Source organism: Cyprinus carpio, chromosome B25, assembly GCF_018340385.1.
Source record: "Cyprinus carpio isolate SPL01 chromosome B25, ASM1834038v1, whole genome shotgun sequence".
Lineage (NCBI taxonomy): Eukaryota > Metazoa > Chordata > Actinopteri > Cypriniformes > Cyprinidae > Cyprinus > Cyprinus carpio.
This window is the reverse complement of record NC_056621.1, coordinates 6923781-6944011: the sequence shown is the minus strand read 5'-3', so window position 1 is coordinate 6944011 and position 20231 is coordinate 6923781. Positions and strand designations below refer to the sequence as shown.

The 20231-nt window shown below is 39.0% G+C and overlaps 1 protein-coding gene across 3 annotated transcripts; it reads right to left on the bottom strand.

Annotated features, from left to right (window-relative positions):
• Positions 1-18: 18 nt before the first annotated feature.
• LOC109050882 (GTPase IMAP family member 8-like) lies at positions 19-15643 on the bottom strand. 3 transcript variants are annotated; one of them, XM_042752593.1, is made up of 7 exons: positions 15442-15643; positions 13128-13821; positions 11431-11450; positions 5824-6510; positions 2244-2927; positions 1582-1758; positions 19-1013 (listed from the first exon to the last, which is right to left on the bottom strand). In XM_042752593.1, the coding sequence occupies exons 1-7, from the start codon at positions 15596-15598 to the stop codon at positions 751-753; spliced, it is 2682 nt and encodes an 893-aa protein (XP_042608527.1). In that variant the 5' UTR covers positions 15599-15643; the 3' UTR covers positions 19-750. The 3 variants fall into 3 exon arrangements, with proteins under 3 accessions (XP_042608527.1, XP_042608526.1, XP_042608525.1); XM_042752592.1 differs by lacking the exon at positions 11431-11450 and having other exon boundaries at positions 5824-6499; positions 13793-13821; XM_042752591.1 differs by lacking the exons at positions 5824-6510; positions 11431-11450 and having other exon boundaries at positions 13117-13821; positions 15442-15642.
• Between the last annotated feature and the right edge of the window lie 4588 nt (positions 15644-20231).

The following is a 20231-nucleotide window of genomic DNA, read 5'->3' as shown; positions in this document are numbered from 1 at the left end:
CTTGTGGCTCCATCAACCATGTCTCAGCTTATGCAAACTAAAGTAACAAACACATGACAAAGTTAAAAAGTGACATGTCCTTTATGAATTTTTGGTAGAAATATAATGAATGCATATATTTTAGAATAACTATATAAAATAAGTATTCTGATATAATATATAGACATCACATCTTATCTTACTGACTTCTACAGATACCTGCAAGTTAAAAGTTATACAATGATTGTAAATTCACTATATTTTGTAATACATACAAAAAAGACAACAAAAGGTTGGATTGAAGATTCTAGGTATACAAGAGCTGCAGACAGGCACTTTAATGGCTATTTTTCTTGTATCTTCAGACAGGCCTGCAAAATAACTACATTGGCTGCTGTAATTGAAACAAATAATCGGAGTGGAGTTTGATCATTAATCCATTAAAACTAGGGAAAATAACAAAATCTGTTCTAGACAAGGATAAATGGTTAATATTTTTGGCAGGGATTACAGGTTGAACTGCATAAAAATACATTTATTTTAAGCCTTCATTTGGAAAAGTACTGGGAAACACTGATTATGTATATAAACTATACAGAGAAATTATGATAGTGTAGATCAATCTGTAGAAAATGTATTATGATATTATAACACCAAAAATGACCTATTGTTCTGTTTTTAAAATAAAGAACAATTATTTATAGAATCATTTGATTATTACTTTAAGATGTTTTGCATATGTTACAGTTAAACAATGTCAAAATTCTAGGATTATTCAGCCATCACTTCAGTGTCTAAATCAGGGTCTTTATGCTCATATTTTGATTCCTTGGGCACATCCTGTGTTCTTTTGGTTCTTGAATGTTTAACAGAGTGAGAAATTGGCTGCAAAGACCCCAATCCTGAGCTGTGAGATGGGACGTTTGAATGCGATGAGCTAAAAACTGATCTGCCGTCTGCTCCTGATAGTGAGCTGAATGAACCGTAAGCAGAACTTCCCACAGACCCTGCATCTGACCGCTCGTCTCCACTCACTGGGGAAAAAATTGAAACATATTTCCATTCACTTTCAGTGTTTTCTAAAAATGACATAGCCTATTGCATCGATTAAGTACATGGAGTAAATATCAGTACTACAATCTTGCATTCATTTTCCACTAGATAACACTTTACTAATATCAAGATCAAATTATATTGCAAAAAAAATTAAAAACGAATAATAATAATAAAAAAAGAAAGAGAATTTGTGTACAACTGAGACAATGAAATCATGATGTAGAAAGCCACGTCAGACATAAAATGTCTGAATGTCAAATCAATGATCTATTATCTTTTTATAGCTATTTTTTTTTTAGTTAGCCAATAATTAATAGTTTGTTTTACAACAAATTCAATATCAGTTCATAGATTATAGATGTATAGGTTTAATTTTCAATCAAAAGGTGATGCCACAATCAGCATTTAATATTTGTTTAAAATATCTAACAGGTCTCACTACAACTAACATGGGATTTATGCTTCTTGTGCTATAATGAAACTGTCATGGTACACCAGAGTGTGCAGTATTCGTGGAAAGTGCCAAATAAAACAAAAGATACTCACTCAGTAGTGGTTTGCATTCCATGCTGTTAAATATTTTCAGGACCTCTGACTTGAATCTGCTTATGAGAGATGTATCTTTGGAATGTGAAGACCCAGAAATTGAATTGACGTCTGCTTCAGATAAACCGTAACCAGAACTTGCCAGAGAGCATGAATCAGATCTTTCAGCACCACTGACTGTAATAATGCAAAAGAGCAGATCATTAATACAACATTGACATTACATTAACGCATTAGGTAGGCACATTTATAAAAAGATATTGGAATAGAAAAATCTGTTCTATCATTTCATGAGAACAAAAGTTTAACATAAATCTGACATTTAGAGAATCAAAGGTTTGAAACAACTGAAAACCAGACACAGATAATGTGCCATATGATCGGTTCAGATGATGAACCTTTATTTACCACAGAAATTTGTGGCTCTTGGTTCCCGCCAATAAAAGATAAAACATTGTCCTTACCTAAGATTAATCTTAATACATCAGTATTAGAGCAATATCAAATTAAACTCTGTTAACTATTTAAACCAAAAACAACCTAGACAATGAAACAGTCATATTATTACAATCTCACGTTTTAAATCAATCTGAAGAGATATAAAAAAAATACTGATGACAAACACAACTGAGATATTGATACAGTTTTGTGATTTCACTCACTCTTTTGTGATCTGACGTCATATATGCATGGCTGCATTAGCTCTTGTGATTTTATTTTATTATCAGCTCCCTGTATTTTAATAGGGCTGCTCTTCCTCCTAACAGGCCAGTTGTTTTGTGCCACTGTCTCGTCAATCTTCTCCAGCAGCTCCTTGATCTGAGTGTCGTCACTCCTGTTCTTATTGTTGAGAACATGATATCTGTTCCCACATTTGTCCAGCAGCCACTGGAGATCCTGTCCTTCACTCTCAATGTGCTGCTCTATAGATGTGTCTAACAGAGAGTCTCCATGAGTGAACAGCACTATAGTGTGACTCCAGACTCTCTCACCCAGAAGATCCAGGTGACCCTGCAGTGCTTTCCTGTTAGTCTCTTTAAATCCAATGTCCACACGTATGATCAGTAGTACAGCATGTGGTCCTGGAGGACATAGAGACACACTGAGCCCAATCTCGTGTTTCAGTAACTCAGGTCTCTCCTCTACAGTGTAATCACTCCACCATCCTGGAGCTTCAATGACGGTGATGTGTCTGTCTGCTACTTCTCCATGTCTCCTCACACACTGAGCAGATCTCTTCAAGTCAAACTCCTCTCTGCCCAGGATGCTGTTTCCTGTTGAACTCTTACCAGCAAGTTTATGCCCCATTAACACAATCGTCAGCTCTGAGAGACACTGGGCTTCTCCTGAAACAAATACACACTTACCTAAAATAATATTGTATTGAGAATCTGTAAATGCCTGATGAATTATACATTTAATAAAATCAAATAAGTGATATTGTACAGTCATCAAAATAAACCCATTAGGATGATCTGGACAATATACTTTGACAAATGTAAAAAAAATAAAAAAAAAATATACTGCACTAAATTAAACTAAATAGTTTTGACCCAACTAAAGATATTTTAATATATAATATAAATTATATATAATTATAACATATACAATATAAACTCTATGTAAACTATACCTATTTCCAGTACAGAAACTGGTGAGATGCAGCAAAAATGTCAGTGACAATGAGAACAGGATGAAACAGATATTTCATAAGCCTTTAAATTAAATTGGATGTAGTGTTTTCAAAGTTGTGGAGCCCCTCCTGGACCTTCGGGGATACATTTTTGATCAGCAGGTTCAGTATGGTTAAAGTTAGGAGTAAAATTAAGGGTAGGGAAAGGGATGAAAGATCTGAGGATCCTCAAATACAAACTAAGTGAGTGTGTTGCTTCAAGAGAGCAATCACACATTTGTGTTGTGTTTTACTTACTTTCTTTTACAGGTGCATCTCAATAAATTAGAATGTTGTGGAAAAGTTCATTTCAGTAATTCAACTCAAGTTGTGAAACTAATGGTGATGATTTTGGCTCACGTTTAACAAAAACCCACCAATTCAAATTTAAATCTCAACAAATTGGAATATGGTGACATGCCAATCAGCTAATCAACTCAAAACACCTGCAAAGGTTTCCTGAGCCTTCAGAATGGTCTCTCAGTTTGGTTCACTAGGCTGCACAATCATGGTGAAGACTGCTGATCTGACAGTTGTCCAGAAGACAATCATTGACACCCTTCACAAGGAGGATAAGCCACAAACATTCATTGCCCAAGAAGCTGGCTGTTCACAGAGTGCTGTATCCAAGCATGTTATCAGAAAGTCGAGTGTAAGGAAAAAAGTGTGGAAGAAAAAGATGCACAACCAACCGAGAGAACCGCAGCCTTATGAGGATTGTAAAGAAAAATCGATTCAAGAATTTGAGTGAACTTCAAAAGGAATGGACTGAGGCTGGGGTCAAGGCATCAAGAGCCACCACACACAGACGTGTCAAGGAATTTGGCTGCAGTTGTTGTATTTCTCTTGTTAAGCCACTCCTAAACCACAGACAATGTCAGAGGCGTCTTACCTGGGCTAAGGAGAAGAAGAACTGGACTGGTGCCCAGTGGTCCAAAGTCCTCTTTTCAGATGAGAGCAAGTTTTGTATTTCATTTGGAAACCAAGGTCCTAGAGTCTGGAGGAAGGGTGGAGTAGCTAATTTTTCCAAGTTGCTTGAAGTCCAGTGTTAAGTTTCCACAGTCTGTGATGATTTGGGGTGCAATGTCATCTGCTGGTGTTGGTCCATTGTGTTTTTTGAAAACCAAAGTCACTGCACCCGTTTACCAAGAAATTTTGGAGCACTTCATGCTTCCTTCTGCTGACCAGCTTTTTGAAGATGCTGATTTCATTTTCCAGCAGGATTTTGGCACCTGCCCACACTTCCAAAAGCACCAAAAGTTTGGTTAAATGACCATGGTGTTGGTGTGCTTGACTGGCCAGCAAAACTCACCAGACCTGAACCCCAGAGAGAATCTATGGGGTATTTTCAAGAGGAAAATGAGAAACAAGAGACCAAAAAATGCAGATGAGCTGAAGGCCACTGTCAAAGAAACCTGGGCTTCCATACCACCTCAGCAGTGCCACAAACTGATCACCTCCATGCCACGCCGAATTGAGGCAGTAATTAAAGCAAAAGGTGCCCCTACCAAGTATTGAGTACATGTACAGTAAATGAACATACTTTCCAGAAGGCCAACAATTCATTCAAATTTTTTTGGAGTATGGAGTATTCTAATTGGTTGAGATAGCGAATTGGTGGGTTTTTGTCAAATGTAAGCCAAAATCATCACAATTAAAAGAACCAAAGACTTAAACTACTTCGGTCTGTGTGCACTGAATTTATTTAATACACGAGTTTCACAATTTGAGTTGAATTACTGAAATAAATGAACTTTTCCACGACATTCTAATTTATTGAGATGCACCTGTATATCATTGATTCTCCATTCATTCATACATTAATTTATAATCATTTAATCATATTATTATTCAATTTACCTTTACATTTAATCATTTAGCAGATGTTTTTTATCATATAACATCCAGTCATGATTATAAATGTACTTAGTGCTTGAAGTGGGCTAGTACAGACCGGTATGCTCTTATGCTGTTCTGACGATTTGTGCTGCCCGCTCAGATTGTGCTACCTCCCCTTAAAAAGAAAGTTAGCACACATCGATAGTGAAAAATGCTACCTACAGATTGTGCTACCAGCAAGTCAAGTCAAGTCAAGGCAGGAGGTTTAGTGGTCTTTGGCATCTCCATTTGGCCCTGTTTGGTATCACAGCTTGACTTGTCCTTATTTGTATTTAAAATGTTTATTTAATTATTGATTGATTGAGACTAAATTATCACTAATTCACTATTGTGAATTCGGAAAATTAAAAAGTACTTTAATATAAAAACAAATAAATAAATAAGAGGGGGTAGCGAGTGAGTACTGGCACGTCTTTTTTTCCACTTTAAACACTTAAATGTACTGTACTAATTATAATACATTGAGGTGCAAATAGTATCTGACATCTAACTACTATTTACACTTGCTGGAAACAGCATCAAACTACTATTCATTTAGTGTGCAGAAAATACTATTTTTGCTCTTTATATTTAGTGTAAACACTCGGCCTAATATATGTATATATCCATAGTTTTTTTATATCCATAGGGTTATTCAGCTGTGACTCAAGTTTCAGTAAATTTTCACTTACTCATCTGTGATCTGATGTTTTCTCTCTGTTTTTTCATCCTCTTCATTCGTTCTTCTGCTCTCTCTTCCTCTGCTCTTCTTCTCTCTTTAATCTCCTGTAAGAGCTTTCTGTTTATTTCAAAATGGCATCCGTTGTTTTGTGCCACTGTCTCCTCAATCTTTTCCAGCAGCTCCTTGATCTGTGTGTCATCACTCCTTTTCTGATTGTTGAGAACATGATATCTGTTCCCACATTTGTCCAGCAGCCACTGGAGATCCTGCCCTTCACTCTCAATGTGCTGCTCTATAGATGTGTCTAACAGAGAGTCTCCACAGGTGAACAGAACTAAAGTGTTACTCCAGACTCTCTCACCGAGAAGATCCATATGTCCTTGCACTGATTTTCGGTTAATCTCTTTAAATCTAGTGTCCACACGTATGATCAGTAGTACAGCGTGTGGTCCTGGAGGACACAGAGACACACTGAGCACAATCTCCTGTTTCAGTAACTCAGAACTGTCCTCTACAGTGTAACTCCTCCACCATCCTGGAGCTTCAATGACGGTGATGTGTCTGTCTGCTACTTCTCCATGTCTCCTCACACACTGAGCAGATCTCTTCGAGTCAAACTCCTCTCTGCCCAGGATGCTGTTTCCTGTTGAACTCTTACCAGCAGCTCTATACCCCATTAACACAATGTAAATATCTGCTTTACACTCCTTCACCAATAACAAAACAACACAATTAAAAATAATACTTAACCGATAAACTGCATAAACATATGACACACTCACTTCAGTGTTACAGTGCATCGGCTTAGGACACACTCAAAGACAGATCAAATCAGAGATGAAAAATAAGAAATAACATTGCCACTTTACCAAGTAAAGTGAATGTACGCATTATTTGGCAACATGCCTGAGCAAACTATCAAAGTGAACATTTCTGAGGAAACCCATTATGTGGCAGTGCCTTCCCAAGAGACATACAGATGCTTACACACACACACACACACACACACACACACAAACATACACACACACACACACACACGTCATACATGCAGGATTTGTCCAGGGGACAAAAAAACGCAAGAAATAAAATCTTCAGAAATGTTCATTGATAGTTTGCTCAAGATTGTTGCCAAATTCTGTTCTAGCTATCGCACTGTAAACTAAGTTGTTACTGTACAAAGCACAGTAAACTATTCTATAAAAATATAATTGCACTACTGTTATTTTGCATAGAATTCATTTTTAACAATACTTTTGCACATTCATCCAACTGTATTTATTACCACTGTTATCACATTGCTGCTGTTCATAATGTGTATATATAATCCTACATTGCTCTGTTTATAATGTACATACAATCCTACACTGCATTCCTATTTATATTCTGTATATACTCTGAATCTAATCTATAAAGCAACCCCCCACTGTACATTTAAAAAATACATTCACTTACTATGCCAAAAAAAACACTATATTTTTGAACTTCATTTGATGTTTTCACTGGACTTTCAAAAGCTGTGTACTTGTGCTCTGCAGAATGACTTTAAAATAAACAGTAAATAATGTTAGATTTAACCTGGATTGCGCTTACCAAAAAAATGAAGGAATTAATGCTTTGTCTATACTGTATATAAATTCAACTATAAAAAAAAAAAAATCTCTCTCACACAAAAAGAAAAAAAAATCTCTCTCTTGCACAAAGACAGGAAAGGAACCAATTAATCAAAAAAAATCTAATTTTTCAGTAAGGGAATAACAGAAACACCAGACAAAAGAAGAAACAAACTATAATGAGTAGTAATGGCATTATATAGATCTGGGCTAATAAAAAATTGAAAAAAAATCATATAATTTCTTATTTTTCAGTAACCCTCCAATTCAGTGGAGATTGACACAAATGAGATTGACTTGTATTTTCTCATCTGGGCTTGGTTGTTTATTTTTAATATAAAAAGTTCTATTTTTGACAAATGTAAAAGCCCTTTCACACCAAAAGTGAAATGAATAAGGCTCAGGCTGAAGGAGATGTAAATTCATTCTCGAAAGTCTTAAGATGCACGAGAATAAAGTTTCCTTTCTACTGAAATACAAATATTATGTTTATGTAAAGTCATTTCTACTTATTAGTATGGTTGAATTGGATCATTGAAAGTCAGCAGCAAAAACATTGGTTTATAAAATGGGATTAAATACATAATGGATATTTGTGTTATGGGTTTGTATCAAAATACTGAATTTTTATTTATTTTGAGGATTGTTGAATCTGGTTTTGTGTGAGAGAGATGTTGTTCATATTTAGTCTAGAACTACAGTAACCATCATGTTTACATGGCACAGTCAATGCCTCTGCATTTACTCAGTTTTTCTCAACATTCGGACAGGAGAGCTGTCAATCAATAAACAGAAAAACAAATTACCTGGCATAACTTATTTGAAAAAGTAACTCCAATATTTTCTTAATTAATGCGTTACTTTACTATTTACTTGAAAAAAGTAACCTTCAGTAATCTTCTCAAAGTTGTATGTAACCATGGTTCCCCGAAGGGGAAAACGCTTTGGGAATGGCCTGGTGAGACAATGTTCTGAAGCATGTGTGAAATCAGTCCAATGGAGAAGCGAGACGTCACAAGCGAGAGGTGACGTGTGCAACCAGGAAGCATAAAGGCACATCCGGCAAATGCACATGTTAGATTCTGTGGAATAACCTTCTCGTTCTCTTCAGGGAACCATGGTTACATACATAACCTTTCTCGTTCTCTTCAGGGAACCATGGTTACATACATAACCTTTAGATGTTCCCCTTCAGGAATTCGAGCTGCGTCAAAACGCTTAGGGAACGAAAATACCCACTGCGCCATACAAGCAAGTCCCTGTCTGGTGTGTATCTGTCTGAGCACATCAAGACAAGAGAACCTGGGACCCTGGGGTAGATGTCAGGTCCAAATTGTAAAGCCTGATAAACATGTGCGGAGAGGACCAGCCCACCGCAGCACAAATATTCTGAAGGGCCATGCACACAGATAAGGCCTTGGAGACTGCCATACCCTTAGTCGAGTGCACTCTGACCTCGACAGGTGACTGGAGGCCAGAGGAATTGTAGGCCAGTGTGATGGTCTCAACCACTAACCTACTCATAGTTTGCTTAGATGCTGGAGCCCCTTTCTTAGGCGGGCCAAAGCAAACGAATAACTGATCTGCCTTACGCCACTAGGCAGCTCTTTGAACGTAAGCTTGCACCAGACAAAGCAGATTGAGTCTTTCCTGGCCTGCCTCCTGAAAGGGAGGAGGACAAAAGGCTTGCAGTACTACAGGAACTGGCGAAGAAGTGGGCACCTTAGGGACATACTCGAGTCTCGGGTAAAGGAATGCCCTAACCTTGCCTGGGGCAAACTCCAGGCACGATACAGCGAGTGCCTGAAGATCCCCTGTCCTCTTTAGTGAGGATATGGCGAGTAAGAAGATCGTCTTCAGCGTGAAGAGCTTGTTAGAGATATCTTCAGTGGGCTCGAAAAGAGCATTGCACAAAGCCTCCAGAACCACCGGCAGGTCCCAAGAGGGCACCTTGGTGCATTGTACTGGCCTCAGCCTCCGGGTGCCACGAATGAAACATGTAACTAACGTGTGCCTTCCGAATGACTGACCACCCTGAACAGCGCAGTAAGCAGCTACCACGTAAACCTTCAGAGTGGAGGGAGATAACCCTGTGGAGAACCACTCAAGCAGAAACTCCAGAACTGTAGCAAATGGGCAGTTGACTGGGTCTTGCAGTCACTGTCCACACCAAGAAGTGAAAAGTTTCTACTTCAAGGCATAAGTTTCCTTGTGCTGGGAGCTCTGGACTGGAGTATAATCTCAACAACTTCAGCTTTGAGACCAGATGTTAGGAGCTGTGCCCACTCAGGGGCCACACCCACAGCTTCTATAACTCCAGGCGGGGGTGAAGGATGGTGCACACCACCTGAGAGAGGAGGTCCCTCCTGATCGGAATCTCCAGCGGAGAACCGTCGAGAACCCTGTTCTTGGCACTCTTTCCAGAACTCTCAGGAGCAGAGCAATTGGAGAAATCCGTACAGACGAAGTCTTGGCCATGTCTGCACCATGGCGTCCAGCCCCATGCATGAGGGAGAACCAGAGCAGACAGTGTGTCATTTCCTGTGATGCAAATAGATCCACTTACACTTGCAGGAACTCCCTCCAGAGGAGTTCCACCACCTATGAGTGGAACCTCAATCCCCTGGGCCTCAGCCCCTGCCTCGACAGGATGTCTGCTCCCTGATTGAGGTGCCCAGGGATGTAGACTGCTCTGAGTTAGAGGAGATTTCGCTGACCCCCCTGCCAGTTGATGTAGGAGACCACTGATGTGTTGTCTGTGTGGACATGCACATGATGTCCCCTTAGGTATGGAAGGAAGTGTTTTAGAGCTTGAAACGGCCAGGGCTGCTGAGCGGGAGCCGGCCATCTAGCTCCTCATATCGCCAGATATCGAAGACCTGGGATCATCGAGGGAGGAAGCGCTAGAATGCCGCCGCCTGCTTCTTCCCCTCTTGAAACCTCTCTATGACAGTATTGACTGTGCCACCAAAGAGGCCAGAAGGTGATAGCGGGACATCCAGCAGGAAGAATCTGTCCTTATCTTGTAGTTCGGACAGATTCAACCAGAGGTGTCATTCCGTACCCACCAGCACTGCCATGGCTCTGGCGTCAAATCTGTGGCCAATACAGTTCTGCGACTACGTCAGACTTCTCTTTCTCCCTCTCATCCAGGTCTTTTAGCAGGTCAGCCTGGTAAGCCTGCAACACCGCCATGGTGTGCAGACACGCCCTGGCCTGACCTGCCACTGTGTATGCTTTCCCAACCAGGCTGGATGTCAGCTTTACTCGCCTGGTCGGAAGCTTCGGGGCCTACAGGGATGATGCTGAGGACAGGGAGAGATAACTTGTGAGCGTCCGATCCATCACCGGGATCGCCCCATATCCCTTCTCATTCAGCCCTGAGATGTTAGAATAATTCGCGACCACAGGGCTGAAGAGTCAGGATGAATACGGTTTCTCCCATTATCTCGACATCTCAGCATGGTGATTGGGGGAAAAAGGAAGGTCCTGCTGTGAAGGTTTACGATCTAACTTTTGGAAGCACTCGTCCAGCTTGCCTTTGGGACGAGCGTCCTGTTTCTCGGCTGGCCAATCGATGTTAAGCTTGGCTAAAGTGAGAGTCACAACCTCTACAAGCTCCTCATATGCGAGGGACTGTGGTGGCAAGTCCACAGTCTCCTCCGTGTCAAAGCTCATCATGTCAGCCTCCTCAGAGGATGACAGATGAAGCATCTGACTCTCTCTCCGGGGGGAAGTAACCACGGGATGGGCTTCCGATCTCTGAGAGGGAGCCATGGATCTAGTGGGTGAGGACTGAGATAAGGACGAGACCAACTCAGGCTATATCTACATTAATCCGGATACATTTGAAAATGGCGTTTTCGTTTTAAAACACTCTCTGTCCACACTAACGTTTTCAAGCATTTTCCAAAAGTGTCTCATCCACACAGAAACATCAAAAAAAGTTACATTCGCTTTCTGTGCATGCGTAAAGCCTCAGAAAAGCTCACTGCAGATTTTACACATGGAACAGACATGAAACGTTTTCATGCAGTTTTTCTGACAGGAAATTTTATATATTTTATTTACGAAAAGAACTCACCATTCACTGACACGTCCAGGTCGCACACACTTGCGATTGTATGTCTGATCTATAACGCAACTCGCGATCGCGAGTAAATTTGCTTTCATCTTTGCAGGACTGTGATATGAAGAGTGTACAAAGTAACATCTATAGCAATAGTGTGAAAGTGCATACCAAATAACATGCACAATACCAGTATAAACATGAATATCTATAGGTATAATATGCGTCACATGACTAAACTTGCGTAATCGTTTTCAAAAGCCTCCGTTTTCACAGACCGCACTATAACGCGGAAAACGGCGTTTTCAAATTTTATCAGAGAAAAAGATGCATTTCCGGAGGGAATGACAAAAACGACATAAAAATACGCACTATGTGGACAGAAGGCCAAAAACGGAGAGAAAAAGATGCGTTTTCAAACGAAAACATATTAGTGTGGACATGGCCTCTGCTAAATCCACTTGCGATCCCCTTGATAACAGTCTTTGCTGTGCCTTGGCAACAGTGGGACCGGAATCAGCAGGATCGCGAACCTGCCAGCTTTCATTGAAGATGGCCAGGCAGGAGCGTAGCAAACGGAGCGGGAGAAGCTCACAATAATGACATTCAACCCTCTCGAGTCACACTACAGTGCTCACCATGCATGCTCCGCTCCCAAACAGACAACGTACAAATCAAGTGTAGCCCCACCCGAAAGATAGCGTTGGCACGGAGGAAAACAAGATTTGAAATGCCGTCCGCTCTCCACAGATTTTGAATTACACTTTGACATATTTGCTTTCTTTCTAACAGTTTCTCCTGACTGTGCTTATGCAGACGCACACACACACCATGGACGGACTCGATGAAGAGCAGAAGCTAACATGTGCATTTGCCGGATGTGCTTTTATGCTTCCTGATTGCTCACGTCCCCCCGCTCGTGACGTCTCACTTCTCCATTTGACTGATTTCACACATGCTTCAGAATGTGGTCTTGCTAGGGCGCTCCCAAAGCACATAAACTGCATTACTTGTAAAGAGTTACCCACTAAACCAGGGATCTCCAACCCTGCTCCTGGAGAGCTACTGTCCTGCAGACTTCAGTTCCAACCCTGCTCCAACACACCTGTCCCTTACGAAAAAGAAGTTTATTCAAGTGTGCTATTAGTATACTTCTTTTAAACTAAAAATAGGAAAGTATGCTTTTAGTCTACTTTTTATGTACTTCTCAGAAATGGGCTTTATGTACTGTGTACTTTATGTGTAAAATTACATTTAAGTATACTTGACTTATACTTACAAAAAGTCTAAATATACTTGAACTTTACTTAAGTATACTTAATAAAATAAACTTGAAGTATACTACTTTTTGGTAATCGCCTGCAGACTTCAGTTCCAACCCTGCTCCAACACACCTGTCTGTAATTATCGAGTAGCCTTGAACACCTTGATTAGCTGCTTCAGGTGTGTTTGATTGGGGTTGGAGCTGAAATCTGCAGGACAGTAGCTCTCCAGGGGCAGGGTTGGAGACCCCTGCCATAAACTGTAGACTAGCATGAAAGTAAAAACACTGTAAAAATACGATCCTTCTTTGTTCTGTTGTCTTAACTCTCTAATTTTATAAAAGTAATTTCAGACTCACTCATCTGTGATCTGATGTTGTTTCTCTGTTTTTTCATCCTGTTAGTTCGTTCTTCTGCTCTCTTTTCCTCTGCTCTTCTTCTCTCTTCAATCTCCTGTAAAATCTTTCTGTCTATTTCAAAATGGAAGCCGTTGTTTTGTGCCACTGTCTCCTCAATTTTTTCCAGCAGCTGCTTGATCTGAGTGTCATCACTCCTGTTCTGATTGTTGAGAACAAGATAACGGTTCCCACATTTGTCCAGCAGCCACTGGAGATCCTCCCCTTCACTCTCAATGTGCTGCTCTATAGATGTGTCTAACAGAGAGTCTCCACAGGTGAACAGCACTATAGTGTGACTCCAGACTCTCTCACCTAGAAGATCCAGATGACCCTGCAATACTTTTCTCTCATTCTCTTTAAATCCAATGTCCACACGTATGATCAGTAGTAAAGTATGTGGTCCTGGGGGAGACAGAGACACACTGAGCAAAATCTCCTGTTTCAGTAACTCAGGACTCTCCTCTACAGGTTCGTTCATCCACCATCCTGGAGCTTCAATGACGGTGATGTGTCTGTCTGCTACTTCTCCATGTCTCCTCACACAATGAGCAGATCTCTTCAAGTCAAACTCCTCTCTGCCCAGGATGCTGTTTCCTGTTGAACTCTTACCAGCAAGTTTATGCCCCATTAACACAATCCTCAGCTCTGAGAGATATTGGGCATCACCTGCAACAAACAGAGAAAAAAACACACCTTTTCAAAATGATATTGTGCTGAGAATCTGTATATATCTGCCATACATATAATAAAAAAAACAATTAAAAAAAAAAATAATAACAAACAGTAAACATCAAAAAATAAATCTCTCTTCAGATCCAACAAAACCCAAAAGTCATTGGAGGCTGGTGTTTATTGGAGTTAATGTGTTTTGCAAGTGTGAAGTGACGTGACGTGAAGTGACGTGACATACAGCCAAGTATGGTGATCCATACTCAGAATTTGTGCTCTGCATTTTTGAACCCATCCAAAGTGCACACACACAGCAGTGAACACACACACCTGCCACATTTGTGTGTAATTTTTATATTTTTTCTTTATTTTTTGTCAGCTTTAAATTATATATATATATATATATATATATAAAACTCTAGTCTACCACATTGTGATGGAGAGACCTTGAAATTGTCGACCATCACTGTTTTCACTGTTAATGTTGGTGCAAATGTTTTGGTTTAATCGTTCTTTTTAATTGTATTATTAATAGTATTTATTTAAACTCTTGTTTCTAGATCATGTGTACATAATAAGAGTCAAAGGCAAAACTTGTTTTTTTTTTATAAAAAATGGTATGTTCCAATTTGGGGAGAGTGGGAAAATGTGTTTTTAAGATGGCTGCCACTAGAAGTTGAGGCATGGATGGATAGAGAGCTGGGACAAGATTGTTGTGCTGTGTAGCAAGAGAAACTCCACCCTTGATGTTGTAGAGGGGAGTTGGCACTGTTTTAGTACTTGCAGTTCTAGGTTTAGACTGTTTTTATTACAATCTTTGTTTTAAGCTCTTATACCTATTTATTTGCAAATTTTGCACACCTGCATAAATAAACAACCCTTTGGACCCCAACTTCGCTATCCTCCTTGTGACTGCTCGGGTCGTTATCACACACATTCAAATCTAAAAAGTCTTGTGAACAAATGTTCTGTATGTTTTGGACTTATTTCAGTATCTTAAAAACTAGATTTTTTCACTAACCACGCATAAACCTTATTTTCGCAAAAACACAAAGATTTACATACATGCTGCTATCAGATTATTGTAGCACAGTGTAATCAGACTTTAGCTATTAAGATGTATTTGAGAAACTGAAGTTGAGAAAAAGCACAAATGTCACGACATGTAAAAATTTCTCCAGGGCCCAAAACCCCTTCAGTACCCAGAGGGCTAAAAATTCAAGAGTACCAATTCATTCGCCCACAAATAATTGTGTGTACATGTTTGTACATTTCACCGTGCTTATTTCCCTCCTGAAGAACAACCACTGCCATTATTTGAACAAGCACTATCAGGACTGGTTTGGCCAGTCTTTGACTTGGGTGTCACCTTTAAGATTTAAGTAAAATGTGAGTAAGGTGGTCAAGTGAGTAGCATATTGGTATAGATGCAATACTAAACTATCCTTTTTTCATTTAGAATTATTTTTTTAATAACAGTCGCATGCTTTGTTTAAAACTATAGGCTATTATTTAATCAGAATTAGCCTGTGTTTAACATCTCACAGAAACGGTAAACAATGTTGGCAACTTGTTTAGTTTCATAACAGTTTATTTGAGTATGAGTGAAAAGCTTACCTATGTCCATCTTGCCTTTTCTCAGTCGGAGCTTAGAAAATATAATTTCACCATCAGTCTTTACATCCAAATTTTGCAATGTACTTTCAAAGTGTTTTGGATGGCGCTCATTCAAAACCACTTCCTGGCGCTTCAAAACTGTGACAAACATGGGCATGTCAATATCTGCTGCTTCAGCTTATTTTCAAGACAAGCTGTTTACGGTTTCCTTTATTTAAATCTTTCCATCACACTCACTTAATTTCGTGATTTTATGAATGAGACTAATTTTAGATTAATTTTAAGATTTATGCAGGACTTCATAAAGTTATTAATACTACCGTTAATGCTATCATAATGAAAAGACATCAACACTTTACAGCAGGAAGTGAGCAGATATTCAATCTCCATCTGAGTACTTTCGTTATAAAAAAAAAAAAAAAAAAAGCATTAACCTAGTTACATATGCAGAAGACAGCTCTGACACTTCCTGAAGATATTTTCTTTCATGTTTAGAGGAGAATAAGCCTAAATGTTACTGTGCATTTTTAAAAAGTTTTATACATTAAAAAAATTGCTTGCATAACCCTTTTGGATTGAAAAATGTTAAAACTCACAAATGAAGTTACACTGTTAACTGTTATTTATGAGGCACTCTGATTTGTCATCTGCTGTTGTTCAGGATGTTCAGAGCTCTTCTGAATGATTGAGATCCCATCCATATCCAGCTCCACTGAATGAACACTGAAGGAACCAATGCCCTGTCAAACACAACAGCAGGACCAACAATATTTATAAAGTCCAGTTTATTTTTACTATTTATGTTTTTTTAGTGTTTTTGTTTTTTGTGAAATATGGAAGAACAATAATAACTCAAACATTAAAATCATTATTAAATGTATTTTTCGAAAAAATCATCAATATCATCTTCATGTCTGTCACCATCTCTGCAGGCTTCAGCACGCTCCTCTGCATTGGTCACAGCTGCTCTGCATTCTGTACCATACGAAGGTAATACCATACCAGCTCCACACCACGTCACCACAAATACCATACCAGCTCCACACCACGTCCTGAACACACACAGTGATCAACGGAAAACACAACACACTGTTCATCAGTGCCATGCACAGACCTTTTGAGGGGCATGTGCTGAAACTTGGGATGGGTGCTAGGCTGTTGCTGTGCCCGGGCTGGTTGCTAGGGTATTCAGTGTGGTTGTTAGGTTGTTGCTATGCAGTTGCAAGGGTATTCTTGGTGGTTGATAGGGTGTTGCTATGTGGTTACTAGGGTAGCTGGGGTGGTTCCTAAGGTGTTGCTAGGAAGTTGCTAGGCTACCTGGGTTTATTACTAAGGTGTTACTATGCGGTTGCTAGGCTACCTGGGGTGGGTGCTAGGGTGTTACTATGCAGTTGCTAAGGTACACAGGGCCATTGCTAGGGTGTTGCTATGCAGTTGCTAAGGTACTCGGGGTGGTTGCTAGGGTGTTGCTATGTGGTTGTTAGGGCACCCAGAGTGGTTATTAGGGTGTTGCTAGGCTACCTGGGGTGGTTGCTAAGGTGTTGCTATGAGTTTGCTATGGTATCTGGGGTGGTTGCTAAGGTGTTTCTAGGTCAGTTGCTAGGGTACCTGGGTTGGTTGCTAAGGTGTTGCTATGCAATTGCTAGGGTACCCTGAGTGGTTGCTAGGGTACTCATGGTGGTTGCTAGGGTGTTACTAGCTTGCAGTTTTGTGTGTTACTAAATGCAGTTAGAGGGTTTTTGAACAGCGAATGTGCACAACTGTGTATTTTATCTGTCATTGAAATGGCGGCATCACATTACGTTTTCATCAACAGGTTACAAAGTTTGTTATAGTTATATGGGCACTCAGTTTTTTTTCCTGTTGTAAAATACATTTGGCCAAAATCTCATTTTATAAAAGATGAAATACTACTGTATGCACATATTTAAGGCTTGGCTATGATAACTAGATGGAGAATGCTAGCCCTCTCTCCAGTCCCACATGTCTCAGACCCTCAAATACACAGGCCTAAAATATGAGCATTTATAAACATAGTGTTTCTTGTGTAATGAAAACATTGTATTTATTCAAACAAGATCTTTATTTATCCTGTCAAGACTTTTTTCAGCTGCTATTGAGCTTTAATTCATTCAGTCAAGAAAGAGGGAGTTATGAGGTTTTACTGACAGTTTGAGCGGAACTAACAAGATTTGTCACAACAAACTCTTTTTAATACCTTTCATTAGCTAAATATTTGTAAAACAGACAGACAGACATAAAGGGTGAGCTTTACACCATTGATTTATTGAAGAAGAAAAAAAACACCACCACCACCAAATAAAGAAATAAAGGGCACTATGGAGTGTAAGGGCAAAAATGGCATGTGCTCTGCAAAGGTTGAGCACTACCTGTGCATGTGTCTGATATTATCCGTTTAGAAATCCCTTTTTCTGCAAATTTTGAAACTGCTGGAAGAATACTAATGGGTCTATAATTGCTAACTGACATATTATCATCAGATTTAAACACTGGTGTAATTACTGCAGTTTTCCAAGCACTCGGAAACACTCCTTCATTTATAGACCAATTAATAATTTTTAGAATCAGAAGAATACGTGCCTCTTTATAAGTTTTCAAATATATTTGTATACATCCCATACACATCCTTTGCCCTTGAACTATTAAAGGGGTCCTATTATGCTTCACTTTTTCAACTTTAGTTAGTCTGTAATGTTGCTGTTTGGGCATAAAAAAGATCTGCAGAGTTATAAAGCTCAAAGTCCACTTCAAAAGGAAATATTTTATTTAACAGAAAACAATTTTCAAAAACTACAACGAACGACTCGTTTGGACTAAAACGCATATTTTCCGGAATTTGTGATATCACAAAGATCGACGAATGGGACGAGACCTGGTTGAGTTGCACTAGAGAAGGGAACGAGTGTTATCACCATGTCAGAGGAACACTAGCTTTCCCAAAGCAGACAATCTTAGAGTGGTTACAATCATCCAGGTTTAAATCGCACTCAGATTGATTTGATTTTGAAAATGTAGCTTTCGCCTTTAAGTTCCTTTACAACCTTATTTCTTAATGTGGTAAATAAATGCTTCTCATGTTCCGTTTTAGACCTGAGAGCTAACTTAAGAGCATGATTCCTTTGTTTCATAAGTAATCAAACTGTTTCATTTCATGACTTTTAGGTATTTTATATTTTTCTACCTTCTTATCAGCTGTAAGATTAAATCTGCTTTTAGTGAGGTTTCTTACAATCAGGATCATATTAAGATTGAATAGTCCAAGTCCAGTTACCAGATTGTAACATCTCTTTATCCTTTGTGGTCTATAAGTAAAAGCCAGATCAATACACATTTACAGTATATACACTCCTTCCCTGAGCTTACACATCCTTGTCTTAGTCTGAGAGTCAGGTACTTTGCTTTCGGAGCCCCTCATTGCGGGAAGGTTGGAGCATGTGAGTTCTCCCCTCAATCTGAGAGCGAAGAACGCTGCACCTGGAGCTCTATGCACAGACAGGCTGCCCTGATGAGCTTGGCAGTGCTTCCCTCACTGTGGGAGGGTTACCTATGAGCCTGCTTCTTCTATATTGAACATGCAAGTTCCCTCTTGATTTGAGAATCGACTACCCAGTTCTTGGGGGTTCTGTTTACAGCCAAGGCTTTTCCAGCAAGTTTATATCCCATTAACACAATCCTCAGCTCTAAAAGAGGTTGTGTGTCCCCTTCAACAAACAGAGAACAAACCCACTCATTTAAAATTATATAATATTAATAATCTGTAAATATCTGCCATATAAAATCCACAATGTTTATGAAATAAATGTAGTTTTTAAGCATTCTTAAGCAAGCAAACAAACACTAACAGGTTTAAAACACTAATCCAACAAACCCAAAAGTCAATGGAGTATGGTGTTTGTTGGAGTTTGTTTAGTCGGTCTGAACTAGTGCCTGACACTACAGTAAAGTCTCTCTGTAAATGGGGGAGTTACCGAGAGAATGTTAGTAGTATCTGGATAGGTGTAATATTTACAAAATAATTTCTTTTCATGAGAGTGGATGCTATTCTTTCAAATAGTTACAATGGTAACAAGAATGTTTATGAACTACATGATTTTATTTATATTATTTATGAAATGAACATATTGCTTTATGAATGAAGTTCAGTTTCCAAATCAGAGTTAATAAACAGCTTTTCTTTATGAAATTATGGCAAAATAAAAGGGAAAAAACCCACATTAAAGTTACACACAATTTAAGCAATGATAAATAGTAGGATGCTGTAAAATAATGTATTTTTAATAATTATGTTCTTTAAAAATCTTTTTAACATTTAATCTATACAACTGCTAATCTAAAAAATGAATAGATGTATCTCTTGTGCACACGGAGCACTCTGGGGACAGAGGAAAGATGAGAGAGACAGAAACACAGACATGAGAAGGAAAAAATTTAATAATGACATGTAGATTGTGGCTCAAACTGAAGTTGAGATGTTTTACAAGTGCAATTATTTGGTCATATTTTATTTTACTATCTGAGGTCCAAGCAGCAGCAAAACATGGCTGTGTTCTGAAAATGCAAATATCTAAACATCAGCAATATTGAAAAAACAAGCATAAAGCTGCTTATAATAATCAGAGAAACTTTACCTACAAAGAGCAATATGAAAGTGGAAATAGCATGAACAAAGAATTGTTGTGCAGTTTCATTAAAAATATATATTTTTCACTCACTCATCTGAGACCTGATGTTTCCTCTCTGTTTTTTTCAAAAAAATTGCTGTTGCCTAG